At 45.0% G+C, this 20,559-nt stretch overlaps 2 protein-coding genes across 4 annotated transcripts in view; one reads left to right on the top strand and one right to left on the bottom strand.

Annotated features, from left to right (window-relative positions):
- The window catches only part of RNF121 (ring finger protein 121), a 69,314-nt gene extending 64,277 nt beyond the window's left edge, over positions 1 to 5,037 (bottom strand). For 2 of the 3 annotated variants that reach the window (XM_011956769.1, XM_011956770.1), the window contains exon 1: positions 4,610 to 5,016. In XM_011956769.1, coding sequence (XP_011812159.1) covers positions 4,610 to 4,614 — 5 coding nt within the window. In that variant the 5' untranslated portion in view covers positions 4,615 to 5,016. Of the gene's footprint in view, positions 1 to 4,609 lie in introns of all 3 variants that reach the window. The other variant, XM_011956768.1, reaches the window with a different exon arrangement.
- Positions 5,038 to 5,084: 47 nt separating this feature from the next.
- Positions 5,085 to 20,559, top strand: part of LOC105522300 (short transient receptor potential channel 2-like) — a 59,145-nt gene continuing 43,670 nt past the window's right edge. Inside the window, 5 exon segments of the mRNA XM_011956767.1 lie at positions 5,085 to 5,373; positions 10,023 to 10,188; positions 14,232 to 14,373; positions 15,481 to 15,636; positions 17,005 to 17,183. Coding sequence (XP_011812157.1) covers positions 10,144 to 10,188; positions 14,232 to 14,373; positions 15,481 to 15,636; positions 17,005 to 17,183 — 522 coding nt within the window. The 5' untranslated portion in view covers positions 5,085 to 5,373; positions 10,023 to 10,143.

The following is a 20,559-nucleotide window of genomic DNA, read 5'->3' as shown; positions in this document are numbered from 1 at the left end:
GGAGGCGGAGCTTGCAGTGAGCCGAGATCGTGCCACCGCACTCCAGCCTTGGCGACAGAGCGAGATTCCATCTCAAAAAAATAAAAAAAATTTTTTTTAAATTTAAAGAGTGGGCTGACCCAATCAGTGGACTATAACAGAAAAATCCTTGGTTTTCAAAGGGTGGCTTCAAGCACCTTAGGGGTTCTGTTGAATCCATTCAAGGACCACAAGGCTTCAGAGTGAGATTTTGTTTGAATAAAAGGATTCATGACTAAATAAAGGTTTAAAAACCACCAATCTAGTCCAATCTCCTCTTTTAACAAGAGTAAAACAGGGCCAAAGAGAGGTAAATTATTCACCTGAGGCAATAATATTAATACCTCAAGTTAGCTGCAGGCTGGGATACCTGCTTTGAACTCTGGCTTGAGCTGGAAACTCCTCACTGAATCTGCATGATTTCACATCATTTTGGCAGATAAATAGGACTTGGGAGTGGACACATCCAGATTCACAGTCACTAGCCAGGCAACGCCCTGGCTGGCCCTATTGGGTATTGAAGTGCTTTTCTACCTTAATTCCCAAGTTAGCTTTCTGTGCCCAAAGGGTGCATCTAATTCCTCTCAGAGGTTGGTTAGCCTCCCCTTTGAGGAGGAAATCACTAGCTCCAGGAGTAGATTGGCCTTTGGGCCACCTAACTGGTACCCACATCTTATCCTACTAGCATCTCAAGCATGCTGTACTTTGCCAGGCTGAGAGACAGAACTGAGCTTAAGCAGTCATCATGGCCAGTTTAACACCTGACCTAAGCTGGCTAGGCCCATTTCTCTTATCCCTAACTACCAATAGGCTAATCATTCCTCCTGAACAGGGGTTCAGCAGAATCCAGTTATCAGTGAGTTAAAGGATCTGTATAGAAAAACCAATATGCTTTTGGTTAACCCTCATTTTGATCCCCTCAGGGAAGAAATGCTGCTTTATGCTTTGAAAATGGAACTTTTACGCAAAGAAAAGAGTTTGGGTCTTTAGAATGAAGGGAAACAAACACTCTAGAATCTGGAAACGTGGGTTTAAATCTTTGTGACACCACTTGGTAGTCTCAAGACCTTTGGCATATCTCAAATCCTCTGAACCTCAGCTTCCTCAATCACAAATAGGGAATACTAATAAAACCTTCCTCACAAATGTGAAATTCAAAATGCTCTTTTGAATCACAGCCACTTATCAAATATATGGTATCCATTTTTACACATGAGATGATTAAGACTATACAATTTTAAAGTACCCACCCCCTAGAGCACAAACGGAACCCAGGTGCTCAGCATAGAATGGGCTAAGCTCCATATAGCATAGGCAGGCCTGGATCATAAGCTGTACTTCCCTACTCACAAACTGTGGAATCCTAGGAAAGTTCCTTAGCCTCTCTAGCCTCAGTCTCATTTATAAAATGGGGTTAACTCCATCTAATTCACAGGCCTACTGTTAGTAATAAATGAGATGATGCAGGTTTTAAACAGAGGCTAGTGTATGGTAAGAGCTGAAGAAACAGTAGCCTTTTCTACTGGTAGCTCTTTTCCTAAACCTTCTTTTCTATTTCTCTCTCCAAAGGAAGAAACCATTAGGAAGGCCTAAATTACGTCTCAATTTCTAGAGAAAGTATTAATGAAACCAGACAAAAAAAGAGAAAAGGAATATGAATGAATGCTATTCCAGACCATGTATCATGCTAATGGCATCTAAAATTGGAAAACATAGGTATAACATCCTGAATGTACACAGTGTGTACATTCTTTCCCAAGAAATAGAAAAGTACAACAGCTCCATCTTAGCCAGGCTACCCATTACCCAATTATAATCTCAGCTCCACATTAGAGTCTATCAATCAAACAGAAAATGCTACAGAGGGGGCAACATTAACGCCACATGTAAACCACTGCTCTTTTGTAAACCCAACCTTTTTCAGCTCAAACCCATCTCTATCGTAAAGACTCCCCCAGTCGACTCAAGCGCTTGATCTCTTGTGCCCCACTGCATTTGTTACACGCCTCCATTACAGCAATTATCTAATATTATAATACGCTATTTGCATGTCTCTTCACTCAACTGTAAATTGGTAAAGCTCCTGTCTTACTCATCTTTGAATTCTCAGTGCAAGACACATGGTAGACCCCATAATTACATATTAAAGACGGATTTCACCTGCTCTTTCACAAGCTAAGGCTGCAAAGAAACAGCTGGGGAGACATTAGTAGAAACTTGAATACAAACTAAGGTCTGCCAGACCAGACCTCTGTTATTTTTGGAGCTTGAAGGGATGACAGTTCCTGCTTCTCAGAGCTTACTTTCTCAAACACACAACAACAAAAAAGATAGAACCAGTCCACACGGAATTTCCGGACAGCAGATTATACTTTTTCTCAGGAAATGAAATAAGTAACAAGGTTTCTGGGATGAATGCTAGTGGTTTCATATAAAGTTAACTTCTATGCATGACACTCTGTAAAGTCTATTATACTACTAGAAGCTCTTAAGTCCTTAAAACAATAAAGAAAAGCTAAGAAACAAAAATCAAAAATGTCTTAATGAAAATGTTATTTGCTTAGCCGGGCACAGTGGCTCACACCTGTAATCCCAGCACATCTGGGAGGCCGAGGCGGGCGGATCACCTGAGGTCGGGAGTTCAAGGCCAGCCTGACCAACATGGAAAAACCCTGTCTCTAATAAAAATACAAAAAATTAGCCGGGCATGGTGGTGCATGCCTGTAATTCCAGCTACTCAGGAGGCTGAGGCAGGAGAATTGTTTGAACCCAGAAGGCAGAGGTTGTGGTGAGCCAAGATTGTACCACTGCACTCCAGCCTGGGCAACAAGAGCAAAACTCCATCTCAAAAAAAAAAAAAAGGAAGGAAGGAAGGAAAGAAAATGTTATTTTCTCCTCTGCCAAAACTTCTGCTCTTTATCTCAATGAACCCTGACATACATAACTAAAGCTTTGAGATACACATAATTGTCTCAAGGGAGAGCCCATGACTAACAAACCATAAATAAGAACTTCAATGCAGTATCTACTCTTTCCAAAGTGTCTTCAAATATATCTCATTGAACCACAGCCAACTGTAATCACAGAAATGTAAAAGCCAGAAGGGGTCTTAGAGGTCATTTCCATAACCACTTCACCTAACCAACCAACCAGCATCCAAACACCTATAGTCTCTAGTGATTGGGAGGTAGAAGACTACAACACTTCTTTAAAAATTCCCCTGCTGTGATCACCTGTCAATTTCTCAGTCCCTTCCTCCCATCTTAATGATCTCAATCAGGTAACCCAACTCCTCCAACTCATCCCACTACCAGGCAAGTCTTAGTGCTTCCCAAGTTCACTTCTTCCTTTCTCTGAATCTCATCTTCAATCATCCCCAATCCTCCCCACTCTTCCCACACCCAACACACAGCAAGGGGCCTCTAAGATTCTGACCCCTCAGAGATCTCCCTGGTTTTATCTCTGACAACCAATCCCCTTCCTCCTACTCCTGTGATGTCTCTGTCCATATGGTGGCATGTGCAGGATCACAAGCACCAGTAGATCTCAATGCCTCTGGCTTCAGAATCTTTTCATTTTCCTTTTTCACCTCTCTCTCTGCTTCTCTGCCCTGTCCCTTCACTCCTTTCACACTCAACATCTCCTTTCTCCTAGTGATTCCTTCAAGGACCACTGGTAATTTAATATCCCAGTCTTTAAATGCCTATTAGATAGGTAAAGGGAACATACAATCTCAAGGAGCTCACCTTCAAGGAACTCATAAGTCTAGAAGGAGAGAGAGAGACACTTATTTATCGTTTAAAACTCAGCAACTCCGGGAAACCTTCCCTATCCCAAGCTGAACTGTTACACACTTCTCAGTGCCACCATTATATCTTTAATGCAATGACTATTCTTGTCTGTCTCCCACCACTAGATTGTGGGCTCTTCAACGGAGGGGCCCCTTGTCTCCCTAGCACCTGGCCCAGGATCCAGAGCAAAAGTCATAATGTTTATTAAGTGAATAAATGCATGAATTCCGGCATACAATCATTTATTCATCCACTTGTTCCTTCATTCGTTGACGAAAACTTTACTGAGCGTACATTAGATACAAAATCTTAGAATGTAAGGATAAACAAAACATTTCCAACTTTAAAATAACTCAAAGCTATACTACTAGTGGATTAGCACTCTTTCCAGGTCTGTGTCCCCAACCCCCATCCTAGGCTTAGACAGAGTCCTCTCCCACAGAGGAAGCCCCTGAAGAAATTCACGCCCCTCCAACTCAAACTACCTCTTAGCCCTTCGGTCCTACCCTAAGACCCCCAGCTAGTAATCACAAAATCTTAATACCCTCACCCCTCCAACCTCTCTCTCTGTCCTCCATCTCCAACCTTGAAGCTAATGCAAGTCTTCTACTCCCAAGGCCGCCTCGGAGTCCGCAAGTCAGTAGTGCCTCTGACTTCCCTCTCCACGCACCCGCCCCCTAGTCAGCTCCTTCCCTCTCAGGATCTTTCCCGTCTCTCCTAAGACCCCCACCTCCCGATACCTCACTGCCCCTCCCCTCAGTCTCAGGCTGAGTCTCTCCTCGTCTCTCAACTCCGCTTACCTCATCCAGCTCCCGTTCCCCAGCAGCACCACCTCCAACCTCCACCTCCACCACTGCCGCCATCTTCACGGCTCGCCCCCTCACCGCAGTCCCCGCGCGAGCCAGCTGCTTCCGCCGTTCAAGTGCTCCTAGCCAATCGGCGGCTCGGACTCCAGCAGAGGGGGCGGGGCATCAAAAACAGGCGGAGACTGTCAGGGATCAGGAGGTTATCTACCTGCTGCACGTTTCAGGATCAAGGAGAGAGGAGTCCCGTGCCCTTGAAGCTTGCTTCAGCAAGGGAGCGTTCTTGGAAAATGAGAAATTTGAATCGCATTATTTTCAGTGGAACTATTTAACCAATTCTTCCCTTTGGAGAGCCAAATAGGAGAGTTCCTAAACGGGCAACTTTCGCGACGCTCCCTCAGTCTGGCCTCCAAGGAGCGAGACGTGGGTACTAGGAACTACGTTTCCCAAACTGCACTGAGGCTGACACGGAAGTTTGAATTCCGCTCCGTCCACGAGAAAGAGTTGTAGTGAGTGAAAATAAACATTAAAACACACGCAAATGTATTTTCCTGGCTGCAGCACCTGCCGTCTTGCCTCGGTAGGAGTCATTTTCAAAAACAGCAGCTTCTTGAGGCCCAGAACGCATTCCTGTGCTACGGAAGGCGGAAGAGTAGCTCTCGGGGTCAGAAGGCGAAGGTTAGAGGGCCGAATTGGCGGGAGAATAGGTTGGTGGTCCACGATCTGAGGCAACGGTGGCTCCGCGAGGTCCACAGTCCCGGGTGAGGGGCTTTGGGATTTGTTGATGGGGAGGGGAGTGGCGAGAGGGAGGAGGGGTGGCCATCAAGGAAATGAACAGAGCAGCCTGTTCCCGATGAACAGTGAAAGCAGAGGTACGGCTTGAGCTCCAGAAACTGAGAGCTGAAGAGCCTTGCGGGACCTCCACGGCCCCCACATTTCGCGTCTTAGTTAGGCTGTCATGCCAATTCATGCATCTCTGCACACTTTTCTAACCCAGTTCCTGCGGCCCCCGCTCCTGCCATACCCTCCTTTTTGTACACCATACTGCCCCACCCCTACGTATGCCTTCGTAACTGATTTTTCAGCAGCATGTGAACTCGATACCTTGCAAACCTGTAGCCCCAGTTCACACGCCTCTGGGCGTCCGCCTGGATCTGTCTGGTGAACGGAACTAGGATGGCCTGTGAGTCCACAGAACGTCTAGAAAAGTCAGCTTTATATTGGGACCAACAGAAAATTAGAGGGAATTATTTACATCATCTACAGGCATCTCATGTACTTAAAATGAAAATAATTATTTTTATTTTGTGAAACTTAATACGGAGAATGTTATAAACACTGTACACCCATCACCCTAAATTGACTATTGGCCTTATGATTTATTTGCTTACTCATTTCTTAAAAGCTAGGTAATACAATAAAAGTTAAACTTACCTGTTTTTTCTACTCTCAAGCCCATTACCCTCTCTTCTTCTCCAGAAGCAACTATTATGGATTAGAATTAGCTTGTGTTCTCCCAATCCATTTTAAAAACTTATATGTAGCTGTGACTATACAGTATTGTATTGTGTTTCATTTTGTTTTTTAATCCAAGTGCTTTTTTTTTTTTTCTTTGAGACGGTGTCTTGCTCTGTTACCAAGGCTGGAATGCAGTGGTTCAATCTGGGCTCCCTGCAGCCTCCGCCTCCTGGGTTCAGACGATTCTTGTGTCTCAGTCTCTTGAGTAACTGGGACTATGGACGCGCCACCACGCCCGGATAATTTTTGTATTTTTAGTGGAGACGGGGTTTCGCCATATTGGCCATGGTCTCGAACTCCTGACCTCAAGTGATCCACCTGCCTCAGCCTCCCAAAGTGCTGGGATTACAGGTGTGAACCACTGTGCCCAACCTGAGTGATAACAGGGTCTGGCTCTGTCACCCAGGTGGACTGCAGTGGCGTGATAACTGCTCACTGTAGTCTCCATCTCCCAGGCTCAAGCAATTCTCCCACCTCAGCCTTCTGAGTACCTGGGACTATAGGCATGTGCCACCACACCTGGCTGATATTTTAAAATATTTTGTAGAGATCGGGTCCCACTATGTTGCTGGTCTTGAACTTCTGGGTTCAAGCAATCCTCCTGAGCCTCTGCCTCCCAAAGTGATGAGATTACAGGTGTGAGCCACTGTACCCAGCCTTTTAGGTATAATTATTTGTCTTTATTTTATTTTGTTTTATTTTATTTCATTTTTTGAGACAGAATCTCACTTTGTTACCCACGCTGGAGTGCAGAGGGGTGATCTTGGCTCACTGCAACCTTTGCCTCCCAGGTTCAAGCAATTCTGCTTCAGCCTCCCTAGTAGCTGGGATTACGGGCATGTGCCACCACACCCAGCTAATTTTTGTATTTTGAGTAGAAATAGGGTTTCACCGTGTTGGCCAGGCTGGTGTCAAACTCCTGACCTCAAGTGATCCACCCACCTCGACCTCCCAAAATGCTGGGATTACAGGTATGAGCCACCATGCCCAGCCTAGGTATAATTTTTTAAATATGTTGTGAGGTAGGGATCTACTTTTATTTTTCTTCTCATTGTCAACCAATTTCCTGAACATCATTTATTACTTTATTGCTTCTGACAGAATCATGATGCTGCTCTGAAGTGTAGGAGATCATGAACATGACAAAAATCCACATCCTCAAAGAGCTTACTACTTAGTGAGGAGGCACACAGGGTAAACAAGTAATTACCAAAAAATGGCAGCAACAGTTTTTGTAAGGGAAGGAGTTCTCAAAGAACTTAATCTTGTGAGAACTACAAGCAGTTTGATTGTCGGAATTGCCAAACCAAGAGTGTTTATTTATTTGTGTATTTATTTATTTTTGAGATAGGGTTTCACTGTCTCTTAGGCTGGAGTGTGATGGTGCAATCTCAGCTCACTGCAACCTCTGCCTCCCAAGCTCAAGCAATCCTTCTGCCTCGGCCTCCTGAGTAGCTTGGGCTCCAGGCACACGCCACCACATCTGGCTAATTTTTTTTTTTTTTTTTTTTTGTAGAGATGGGATTTCGCCATGTTGTCCAGGCTGATCTTGAACTCCTGGGCTTAAGATATCCACCGTCCTCAGCTTCCCAATATGCTGGGATTACAGGCGTGAGCCACCATGCCTGGCCTGAGTGTTCATTGATGGTAAGAGATGGTGGAGTTTTTCGCATCAAATCACAAAAATATACTGTGAGTTTCTTCAAAACAGAGGCTATGTCTTATTTTTATTATTTTTATATCTCCAAAATCTAGCAGAAAGAAGGAAAGATATTTGTGTGCCCAGTGAGTTCCCGTAATGGGAAGAGTGAGCTTTAATTAATCTGAGCCCTAGAGAGGAGACTCAGGACTCATTCTTCATTCTTCTGTCTTTGAAGCCTTAGCCCCATATTGGCTGTGGCCTGTGAGGAGTGCTTGATGTTTAGATGGCATTCACTAAGAGTTTGTTACTGCTATTGCTACAATCTACCCCACTTTGAATGCTTTGTGACTGTGAGCCCTTTGGAGCACAATTTTTATGGTCATTCATTCAACAGACATTTGCAAATCAGGAACTATATTTTCCCTTTTACATTGGGTACACAGAAATGAATCAGACATGAAACCTGTCCCCCAGGAGCTTACAATTTGTCAACGGACAAAGAAGACATACCCATATAATTGTAATATGAGGCACTCTGTTAAAGGCTAAGTGAGGATTGACAGGATGGAGCTGTCACCTTAAGCTGTTTCAGCAGAGGAGAGGTGACATTTGAGCACCAAAGATGCATTAGATTTGGTAAATGGGAAAGAGAAAGAACATTCCAAGCATAGGCAATGGCATGAGCAAAATCTTGGAGAAAAGGGAAAAAAACTTTTGGTGGGGAGGGTAAGCAAAAAGACCATTATGGCCAGGAGTATATCAAGAGTCATGGACTCGTATTTTCAGGAGCCAGATGGGTAACAAACATGAATAAAATAGACAGGGATAAATATTTGAAGATATTCCACCTAAAGACATTCGGACAACTTTAAAACTCCTCTCAGCAAGGAATTGTTGAAGCAAGGTGATGGATGCATGAGTTCATTATACTAATATGTGTGTTTTTGCATATATTTAAAAATTTACCTAAAATGTTTGGCAAAACACGAAGTGCAAATACCCATGTGAACTTTTTTTTTTTTTTTTTGAGGCGGAGTCTTGCTGTGTCACCCAGGCTGGAGTGCAGTGGCGGGATCTCGGCTCACTGCAAGCTCCACCTCCCGGGTTCGGTTTTTTTACACCATTCTCCTGCCTCAGCCTCCCGAGTAGCTGGGACTACAGGCGCCTGCCACTTCTCCCGGCTAGTTTTTTTTGTATTTTTTAGTAGAGACGGGGTTTCACCATGTTAGCCAGGATGGTCTCGATCTCCTGACCTAGTGATCCGCCCGTCTCAGCCTCCCAAAGTGCTGGGATTACAGGCTTGAGCCACCACGCCCGGCCTTTGTGAACTTTTTTTTTTAGAGTTAGGGTCTCACTCTGTCACCCAGGCTGGAATACAGTGGCACCATCATGGCTCACTGCAGCCTCCAACTCCTGGGCCTGAGTGATCTTCCTGCCTCAATCTCCTGAGTAGTTAGGACTACAAGCACGTGCCACCACACCCAGCTTACCAAGGGTTTTGCATAAATCAGCACGTCATTGAAGATGTCTAGTAGAGGAATAACTTCATGAAAAGCTAAATGTAGAAGATTCATTTTAGGAGAAGAAGAAAAAAAGAGTTGTGTCATATATTTTGTTGAACATTTGTTGCCTATCCTTACCATGTACTAGGCTCTAGTGATATAAAGGTGTACAATTTAAGGCACAATTCATGCCCTTGAGAGCTCATGTATATACAAATCCAACATTAACATCTTAATATATTATTTTGCACTTGCTGCTGTGTTGCCTTCTGGTTGCATTCGAGTTATTTTGTGTTTTTTGGAGCCTCATCAGCTGATCCAAACCTACTCCCTGCCACCACTCCCACCAGGCCCATGTTGGTCATGGACTAACTCAGCCGGGTGCAGTGGCTCACACCTGTAATCTCAACACTTTGGGAGGTGAGGCTGGTGGATCACAAGGTCAGGAAATTGAGACCGTCCTGGCTAACACAGTGAAACTCCATCTCTACTTAAAATATAAAAAATTAGCCGGGCGTGGTGGCATGTGCCTGTAATCCTGGCTACTTGAGAGGCTGAGGCAGGAGAATGGCATAAACCTGGGAGGCAAAGCTTGCAGTGAGCCAGGATCGCACGACTGCACTCCAGCCTGGGTGACAGAGCGAGACTCTGTCCCAGAAAAAAAAAAAGAGAAATGAACTGACTGCTATAAATAACTCCTGTTATCACAGGCACGGCTAGTTTGTTTTTCTTCTGTTCTCTTTTTCAGGAGTGATATGAGGATTCTTGCTTTTCTGGAAGCTAGCACATAGTCAGTGCCAAAGTAGTGACAGAAGAAATCTTGGGAGGAAGCATTTTTGCCTTGTACTTGAAACAGCTGCTCGGCCACCATGGCTCCTGTGAAGATCAGCCATGTGGTATCATTTTCTTCTCAGGTATATTAATCAGCAGGCATGATTTGCTTTCTTGATAACTGAAAGGAATGAAAAAACAGGAGTCTTGGCTCCACTTTCAGGAAACTCCCAATCTAACAGAAAAGACATTGTGAGTTCAGAGTCTAAGAGAAGAAACAGCTCTTGCCCTCAGGTTGTTCCCACAGAAGTGCAGGAAACGTAAAGGAAGTGTTCTCAGAAGTTGAAAGTACACAAAACAGCACCCTCAGGATTCCACCCAGTTTGAAGGGCACTGGCAAAGCTGTAAGACCAGAAACTGCACCAGGATCCTCAGAAGGGGAGTTTGATCATTCTATCATTGAGAACAGGGCAGAGCACTTGAGATGATCCCAGACTTGTGAGGATATCACCACCACCATCAAGTGTGATCTCAGCCTCCTTCCTGAAAGTTCTACAATATCACAATTAGAGCTAGATTCTAGGCCCTGAGACCAGGCCTCATCTGATGTGGTGATTCTTAGGGACTTCCCACCCTTTCCTTTCTTTCACTGCTCTATTTAATCCTACTCCCCCTCTTCCTCTTCTGTTATCCTGGTCTTTCTCAAGGGGTGCCATTGGCATTTGGGGCCATAAGTCTGTATTTTGTAGCAATATCATTTGCATGATGAGATATTTAGCATCCCTGGCCCCCAGGCGTCTTAGTCATTGTGATAGTCAAAAACATCCCCACACATTTCAGGGAGATCCTTAGACCAGGCATGGGACTCATGCCTGTAATTCCAGCACTTTGGGAGCCTAAGGCAGGAGGATCTCTTGAGCCCAAGACTTCCAAACCAGCCTGAACAACACAGGGAGATCCCATTTCCACAAAAAATTAAAAATTAGCCCTGTGTGAGAGCATGTGCCTGTGGACCCGGCTACTCAGGAAGCCATGGTGGGAGAATTACTTGAGCCCAGGAGGTTGAGGCTAACAGTGAGCCATGATTGTGCCACTGCACTCCTGCCTGGGTGACAGAGCAAGACCTTGTATCAAAAAAAAGAAAAAGAAAAGATCCTTAGAGGATCTTTAGGAACTAATATATTAACCCCTATTCTAAGAAAAATAGTATTACACTTACCCTCCTTACCTGCATGGTCAGGCTAAACAATTTGCTTCATAGACTTTTTATTTTTTTTAGATGGAATCTCGCTCTGTTGCCCAGGCTGGAGTGCAGTGGTGTGATCTTGGCTCTCCACAACCTCCGCCTCCTGAGTTCAAGTGATTCTCCTGCCTCAGTCTCCTGAGTAGCTGGGACTATAGGCACATGCCACCATGCCCTGCTAATTTCTGTATTTTTAGTAGAGATAGGGTTTCACTACATTGGCCAGGCTGGTCTCAAACTCCTGACCTCATGATCTTCCTGCCTTGGCCTCCCAGAGTGCTGAGATTACAGGCGTGAGCCACCACACCCGACTGCTTCATAGACTTTTAGCCTTATAAAATGCTAGAGAACATTAGCTAGTTTCAAACTTTGTGTTTTCAGCTGTACTCTGTAGAGAGACCCACTTCTGGAAGTTGAAAGGGAGAGGGGGACAAGTATGTCTCTAGTCCTCCCTACCTGTGCTCTAACCAGAGCTCTCCTTTTATTTATCAAAAAAACATGCACATGTGCGCATGCACACACACACACACACACCAGTGTAAGATTTCAGTTAAAAGGATTTTATTGCTAAAACAGAAAAGGTTGAAAACCATGAGTCTGGTCTTTCTCTTTCACTTATGGATGAAGACATTTAGATTACAGGGCTCATACCTGTAATCCCAACACTTTGGGAGGTTGAGGTGGAAGGATGGCTTGAGGCCGGGGTTGGAGACCAACCTGAGCAATGTAACAAGATCCCATCTCTACAAAAAAATTTTAAATAGCCAGGTGCGGTGGCTCACAGCTATAATCCCAGCACTTTGGGAGGCTGAGGCGAGCAGATTGCTTGAGCCCAGGAGTTCAAGACCAGCCTGGGAAACATGGTGAAGCCCCATCTCTACAAAAAATACAAAAGTTAGTCGGGTGTGGTGGCATGCACCTGTAGTCCCACCTCCTCAGGAGACTGAGGTGGGAGGTTCCTGAGCCTGGGAAGTTAAGTCTACAGTGAGCTGCGATTGTGCCACTGCACTGTACCCTGGGCAATGAGCAAGACCCTGTCTCAATTAAAAATACAAATTAACTAGGTGCAGTGGCATACACCTGTAGTCCCAGCTACTCACTCAGGAGGCAGAGGAAGGGGGATCACTCAAGTGATCCTCGCAGGGATTTGAGGCTGCAGCGAGCCATGATTGTATCACTGCACTCCATCCAGGGCAAGACCCTGTCTCTGAAAAAAAAAGAAGAAGAAGAAGAAATTTGTTTGTTTGTTTGTTTGTTTGAGATAGGGTCTCACTCTGTCGCCCAGGCTGGAGTACAGTGGCCCAGTCTCGGCTGACTGCAACTTTCGCCTCCCAGGCTCAAGCGATTCTCCTGCCTTGGCCCCCAAGCAGCTGGGATTACAGAAGGAAAGAAATTTAGACCCAGAGAGAAAGTAGTTTACTCAAGATCTGTCAACCAAAAAATATCTGACTTTAGGTTAGAACTCATAATTTATATCTCAGTATCATTATTATTGATGTTGATTAATCACTTTAAGCATAAGTTATAAACTTAGAATAAAAATCTTTGACTTTCTTATCCCACAGAATAACTATAAAGATAAATAAATGTCCTTGAAAACATTTTGGCTGGGCTCGGTGGCTCATGCCTGTAATCCCAGCACTTTGGGAGGCCGAGGTGGGCAGATCACCTGAGGTCGGGAGTTCGAGACCAGCCTGACCAACATGGAGAAACCCCATCTCTACTGAAAATACAAAATTAGCCAGGGGTGGTGGTACATGCCTGTAATCGTAGCTACTCGGGAGGCTGAAGCAGGAGAATTGCTTGAACCCGGGAGGCGGAGGTTGCAGTGAGTGGAGATCACGCCATTGCACTCCAGCCTAGGCAACAAGAGCGAGACTGCAGCTCAAAAAAAAAAAAAAAATCTTATAAATGAAATAGCATATCATGGTGGTTAAGAGCTTTGCTTTTGGGCCAGGCACAGTGTCTCACGCCCGTAATCCCAGCACTTTGGGAGGCCGAGGCGGGCAGATCACAAGGTCAGGAGATTGAGACCATCCTGGCTAACATGTGAAACCCCATCTCTACTAAAAGTACCAAAAAAATTAGCCAGGTGTGGTGGTGGGCGCCTGTAGTCCCAGCTACTGGGGAGACTGAGGCAGGAGAATGGCATGAACCTGGGAGGTGGAGCTTGCAGTGAGCTGAGATCACGCCACTGCACTCCAGTCTGGGCAACAGAGTAAGACTGTCTCAAAAAAAAAAAAAAAAAAGCTCTGCTTTTGGCAGGGCGTGGTGGCTCACGCCTATAATCCCAGCACTTTGGGAGGCTGAGGCGAGCAGATTGCTTGAGCCCAGGAGTTTAAGAACAGCCTGGCCAAAATGGTGAAACCCCATCTCTACTAAAAATCCAAAAAAATTAGCCGGTCATGGTGGTGAGCACCTGTAATCCCAGCTACTCAGGAGGCTGAGGCAGAGAATTGCTTAAATTCGGGAGGCGGAGGTTGCATTGAGCCGAGATTGTGTCACTGCACTCCAGCCTGGGTGACAGAGTGAGACTCTTGTCTGACAGAGTGAGACTCTTGTCTTGAAAAAAAAAAAAAAGAGCTCTGCTTTCAGAAACCTGGGAATTCTGCTTTGCTTGGTTATTGAGCCTATGGCCTTCAGTAAGTTTCTGAACCTCTCGGCTTCAGTACTGATCTGTTAATTTGGAAGTAATAATAGTAACCACCTAAGAATTGTTATGAAGATTAAAGGAGGTCATCTGGTAAATGAGATAGAGAAAAATGATATCTGCAAACCACTTGGCACATGATAACAGAATTCCTATGGCCTCCCATCTAGTGCCTTTTCTATCATGTTAGGATGACTGGGACGGTTTGGAGTTTTAGGGACCCCTCATTTGTGGGCATCCTTTTTCCCTTGGGATCAGTGAGATTCCTGATTTTCTCCTCCTCTCTTACTTAGGATCCCAGGTATCCTGTACAGAACTTGCTAAACCCAGATAATCCAAGGAGACCTTGGCTCAGCTGCCCTCAGGACAAGAGTGGGCAACTGAAAGTAGAATTACAGCTGGAGAGGGCAGTGCCCATTGGCTACATTGATGTGGGTGAGTTCTCTGTGGCCTAGGAACCTCTGAGGAAGAACACAGGAATGATAGTCCCCTCTAACTACTCCACTAGCGTGTCTCAGTTCATTCTGACTGAGCAGTCTTTATGGAGTAAGTTTTACCTGGGTGTCAAAGGGAAATGTGGCCCTTGCCCTTGGAGCAGATCTGTGTGGAGAACTCCAAGGGCTCTATTCACGTAGAATACAATGTGAATGGTGCTCCTCAAATTATGCAACATAACTACTATGCTTTGATCTTAGTGGTTTGGGTAAAACCTTAGGACACTGAGGTAATTATAAATCCCAGCCAGGCACAATGGCTCATGCCTGTAATCGCAACACTTTGGGAGGCCAAGGCAGGAGGATCCCTTGAACCCAGGAGTTTGAGATCAGCCTGGGCAACATGGCAAAATCCCGTATCTACCAAAAGTTCAAAAATTAGCCAGGTGTGATCGTGCACACCTGTAGTCCCAGTTACATGAGAAGCTGAGGTGGGAGGATCACCTGAGCCCAGGAGGTTGAGGCTGCAGTGAGCTGTGATAATGCCACTGCACTCCAGCCTGGGCAACAATGAGACCCTGTCTCACAAAAAATAAAAATAAATCCCAACAAATAGAACCTGCATACACCTGTAAATATCAGTATCAGGAGGATGCTGGAGAGATTAACTGTGCAAGGATAATCCAAGAAGGCTGAATAGGAGTTTATGGATTGAGAAGATTGACCTCAGAATTCTCTGGAATCTGGAACTGTCAAGTCCACTGGTCTGTTTCGTCAGGACAGAGAGATGTCAGGCTCCCTAGCAAGGAATTAAAAGAGACAGAATTTAGCGCTCTCCACCAGGGCCAGAGGACAGAGAAGCAACAAGTCTCTTTAATCAGGGGAAGGGTTCTGGCTGGAAGGAACATGGTGAATGTGTGACACTGGTATTTAGTGGACTGGAGTCTCATTCCACTCCAGTTACTGGCTCCCTATGGGACTCCACATATCGATAAACCTTTCTGGCTTTCAACTAGCTGTGAAGTAGAGGAGTGTCCTCCTTCCACCCTATTCCTTTGTCTTCAGTTGTCTCATCCCTCTTAACCTTCTCTCAACCTTTTGTCCCCAGGTAACTGTGGCTGTGCATTCCTGCAAATTGATGTGGGCCGTTCTTCCTGGCCCCTGGACAGAGCTTTCGTCACCCTGCTCCCTGCAACCATACTAATGTCTCTAACTGATTCAAAGCAGGGGAAGAACCACTCCAGGGTCCGCATGTTTAAAGATGGTAAAGAGGGCAAAAGCAGAAAAGATGGGGGTGGTCTTTATGAGAAACAGAGTTGCAGTACTAAAGAGGGCTGTGAGTGCTATTAGGTGTAGACTGTGAGAGGGAGCCTGTGCAGGGGCTTAGTTATATCTGTTGGGGGCAAAGGGTGGTTAAGGAATGGTGTGCTTGTGTGTGAGATCTGTGTGCTGAGGATGCATGCTAGCTGGAGAGATGGAGATTTATGAACTATTTATATTTATACATAACTTGTGGTTCGGTAGGGCCCAATATATAGAACACACACACACTTGTTGATTATTTTTGTGGCCGGACGCGGTGGCTCACGCCTGTAATCCCAGCACTTTGGGAGATCGGGGCGGGTGGATCATCTGAGGTCAGGAGTTCGAGACCAGCCTGGCCAACATGGTGAAATCCCATCTCTACTAAAAATACAAAAATTAGCCAGGCATGGTGGTAAGCACCTGTAATCCCAGCTATTGAGGAGGCTGAGGCAGAAGAATTGCTTGAACCTGGGAGGCAAAGGTTGCAGTGAGCCGAGATTGTGCCATTGCACTCCAGCCTGGGCGACAAGAATGAAACTCTGTCTCAAAAAATAATAACAATAATAAGTTTGTGTGGGTATAAGTGTGGATGTAGGATAGATGTTTATGTAAGTGATGGAAGGCTACATAGTGGTTATAGTTATATAGTGCATAATGTTTACTGAATTCTGTTTATACAAATCTCTGTTCACTAGGCACTACAGAAAAAACATAAGATCTGATTCCTAGCCTCTAGGAATGTACAGTCTCATAAGGATTTGTCTGTTTTTAAGTTGGAAGTATTTGTAATGTTGTAAAGGAAGAGTGACATTGGAGGGGCATGTGATTTGGAGGAAGTGAGGTACTGACTAGACAGTGTTAGGAACTCAAGATGTGGAGGGTTTGTGATATCAGAATGTGATACTGTGAGCATGTAGAGCACGTGGTGGTGTGAGGGAGGTTGAAGTCTTATGATCCAGGAAGGGTTGATATATATCTCAGGTAATCCACTGGGCCCTTACTCTGCAGGTAACTTCTTAAAATGAGATATTGATGAGGTCCCTGGAGAAGGAATAGAATTCATGCTGAGAATGGTGTGGAACTGTGACAGAGGAATGATGACGAGAAGGCAAGGGACTGGATATGAGAATGCCCTGACTGGCCTGCTTGGCATTACCATACCCTGAGCACCCAAGCCTAAGGGGACATTTACTGATGACCTCCTTCTTCCTTTTGTTGGAGGTTACTCTCTATAGCTCCTTTCCTTAGTATTGACCTTTTCATCCTCTTTCTCTCCCATTTATGCATTTTCATTCCCCCCTTATTTTCTTTCTCTTTTTCCCTTGAGTTGATTTCCTGGCTCCAGCCTCAGGAGAGTTATGGGATCGACTTCGCCTGACCTGCTCCCAACCCTTCATGCGTCATCAGTCCTTTGGCCTGGCCTTTCTACGGGTGCGTTCTTCTCTGGACTCCTTAGATGACTCTGCGGTGGTTCCCTCAGCCCTTGTGAGCTCTGTGCTGAACAAGGTATATATGATGGTGGAGTGAGGATTTAATGTTTGCCCTTCCTTTGCAGGTTTCTGGTTAAGAAGCTGGTGCTTGTTTGAGGCATAGACACACACACACATACACACACACACACAAATACAAGTATCAGTGGGCTTGATACCCTTTCTTACAGGTAAGAGTGAACTCCTCTCTCTCACACGAGGAATAAGCAAATGAGTGAGCCTTGGATACAGTATACACAAAACTTTTGGACCATTTGCTCTTTAGCCATAAATACATTATTCTTGGATCCAAACTTAACTTCGTACTTTATTTCTAAGTTACTGGGTGACTGTAGCTTTTATCAGACTTTTCCTCTGAGCACTGTAAGTCCCAAAGCTCCCATGTAGTTTCTCTGTCATTATTCCCTTAAACAAAGTTGTATCTTTACATGTGTGTTCTGCAGTTTCATTTGTTCCCCTGCTTTTCTCCCTGTACAACACAATATAGGCATACCTTGGAGATGTTCCAGATTTGGTTCCAGATCATGACAATAAAGCAAGTCACACACATTTTTTGGTTTTTCAGTGTATATAAGCCAACAATTATCTGAACCTTCAGCAAGTCTCGCACTGTTGCCCAGGCTGGAGTGCAGTGGCGCGATCTTGGCTCAATGCAAGCTCCACCTCCTGGGTTCACGTTATTCTCCTGCCTCAGCCTCCCGAATGGCTGGGACTACAGGTGCCTGCCACCACGCCCGGCTAATTTTTTGCATTTTTAATAGAGACAAGGTATCACCGTGTTAGCCAGGATGGTTTCGATCTCCTGACCTCGTGATCCGCCTGCCTTGGCCTCCCAAAGTGCTGGGATTATACGCTTGAGCCACCGCGCCTGGCCAGCAAGTCATAATCTTTTTGCTAGTGGAGAATCTTGCCTCAGTGTTGATAGCCGCTGACAGATCAGGGTGGTTATTGCTGAAGGTTGGGCTGGCCATGGCAATTTTGTAAAATAAGACCGTTAAGTTTGCCACATCAATCTACTCTTCCTTTCATGAAAGAGTTCTCTGTAGCATGTGATGCTGTTTGATAGCATTTTAACCACAGTACAATTTCTTTCAAAATTTGAATCAATTCTCCTGAATCCAGCCACTGCTTTATCAACTGAGTTTATGTCATAGGCTAAATCTTTTTTTATCATTTCAATAATGTTCACAGCATCTTCACCAGGAGTAGATTTCATCTCAAGAAACCACTTTGCTCATCTAAAAGAAGCAACTCCTCATCTGTTCAGGTTTTATCTTGAGATTGCAGTAATTCTGTCGCATCCTCATGTTCCATTTCTATTTCTAGTTCTCTTACTATTTCTTTTTTTTTCTTTTTTCCGAGACAAAGTCTCGCTCTGTCACCCAGGGCTGGAGTGCGATGGCATGATCTCGGCTCACTGCAACCCCTGCCTCCCGGATTCAAGCAGTTCTCCCACCTCAGCCTCCAGAGTAGCTGGGATTACAGACACACAGCACCACGCCTGGCTAATTTTTTGTATTTTAGTAGAGATGGGTTTCACCATGTTGACCAGGCTAGTCTCAAACTCCTGGCCTCAAGTGATCCACCCGCCTCAGCCACCCAAAGTTCTGGGATTACAGGCATGAGCCACCGTGCCCGGCCTACTTCTCATACTATTTTGTGTCACATTTGCAGTTACTTCCTCCCTTGAAGTCTTGAAAGCCCACAAGAGAGCTGGAATCAACTTCCTCCAAACTCATGTTAATGTTGGTATTTTGACCCCCTCCCATGAATCACCAGTATTCTTAATGGCATCCAAGATGGTAAATTATTTCCAGGAGGTTTTCATTTGCTTTCCTAGATCCATCAGAGGAATCACTATCTATATGACAGCTATAGCCTTACAGAATATATTTCTTAAATAGCAATGCTTGAAAGTTGAATTACTCCTTGATCTGTGGGCTGCAAAATGGATGTTATGTTAGTAGGCATGAAAACAACATTAAGCTCCTTGTTCATCTCCATCAGAGCTCTTGGCTTAGATGCAGTACCAGTGAGCAGAAATGTTTTGAAAAGGAATCTTTCGTTCTGAGTACTAGGTTTCAACTGTGGTTTTAAAATATTCAGGAAACCATGCTGTAAACCGATGTGCTGTCATCCAGGCTTTGTTTTTCCATTTATAGAGCACAGGCAGAGCAAATTCAGCATAATTCTTAAGGGCCCTAGGATTTTTAGAATGGTAAATGAGCATTGGCTTCAACTTAAAGTCACCAGCTGCATTAGCCCTAAAGAGAGAGTTAGCTTGTCCTTTGAAGCCAGGCATTGACTTCTCTTCTCTAGCTATGAAAGTCCTCGGTGGCATCATTTTTTTTTTTTTTTCTTTTGAGACTGAGTCTTGCTCTGTGGCCCAGGCTAGAGTGCAGTGGTGCAATCTCGGCTCACCACAACCTCCACCTCCCAGGTTCAAGCAATTCTCCTGCCTCAGCCTCACGAGTAGCTGGGACTATAGGCACACACTACCACACCCGGCTAATTTTTGTATTAGTAGTAGAGATGCAGTTTCACCATATTGGCCAGGCTGGTCTCGAACTCCTGACCTTGTAATCCACCCGCCTCAGCCTTCCAAAGTGCTGGGATTACAGGCATGAGCCACCACGCCTGCCCGGCATCTTCTTTCAATAGAAGGCAGTTTCATCTACATTGAAAATCTGTTGTTTAGTGTAGCCACCTTCATCAATGATCTTAGCCAGATTTTCTGGGTAACTTGCTATAGCTTCTCCATCAGCACTTGCTGCTTCGTCTTGCACTTTAATGTTAAGGAGATGGATTTTCTTCCTTAAACTTCATGAACCAATCTCTGCTAGCTTCAGACTTCTCTTCTGCAGCTTCTTCACCTCTTTCAGCCTTCATAGAATTGAAGAGGGTTAGGGCCTTGCTTGGATTAGGCTTTGGATAAGTGTGTATCATGGCTGATTTGATCTATCCATACTGTTAAAACTTTATCCATGTCAGCAATAAGGCTGTTTTGCTTTCTTATCATACATGTTTTCACTAGAGTAGCACTTTTAATTTTCTTCAAGAATCTTTTCAGCTGGATGTGGTGGCTCACGCCTGTAATCCTAGCACTGTGTAAGACAGATCCCTTGAGCTCAGGAGTTCAAGACCAGCCTGGGCAACATGGCAAAACCCCGTCTCTACATAAAATACAAAAATTGGCCGGGCCCAGTGGCTCATGCCTATAATCCTTGCACTTTGGGAGGCCGAGGCAGGCAGATTGCCTGAGCTCTGGAGTTCAAGACCAGTCTGGGCAATATGGTGAAATCCCGTCTCTACTAAAATACAAAAAATTAGCCGAGTGTGGCAGCGTGCACCTGTTGTCCCGGCTACTTGGGAGGCTGAGGCAGGAGAATTGC

The sequence above is a fragment of the Colobus angolensis genome, unplaced genomic scaffold (assembly GCF_000951035.1).
Source record: "Colobus angolensis palliatus isolate OR3802 unplaced genomic scaffold, Cang.pa_1.0 Scaffold424, whole genome shotgun sequence".
In the NCBI taxonomy this organism is placed as follows: domain Eukaryota; kingdom Metazoa; phylum Chordata; class Mammalia; order Primates; family Cercopithecidae; genus Colobus; species Colobus angolensis.
Note: the sequence above shows the minus strand (reverse complement) of the source record. Positions and strands in the feature narration are given on the sequence as shown.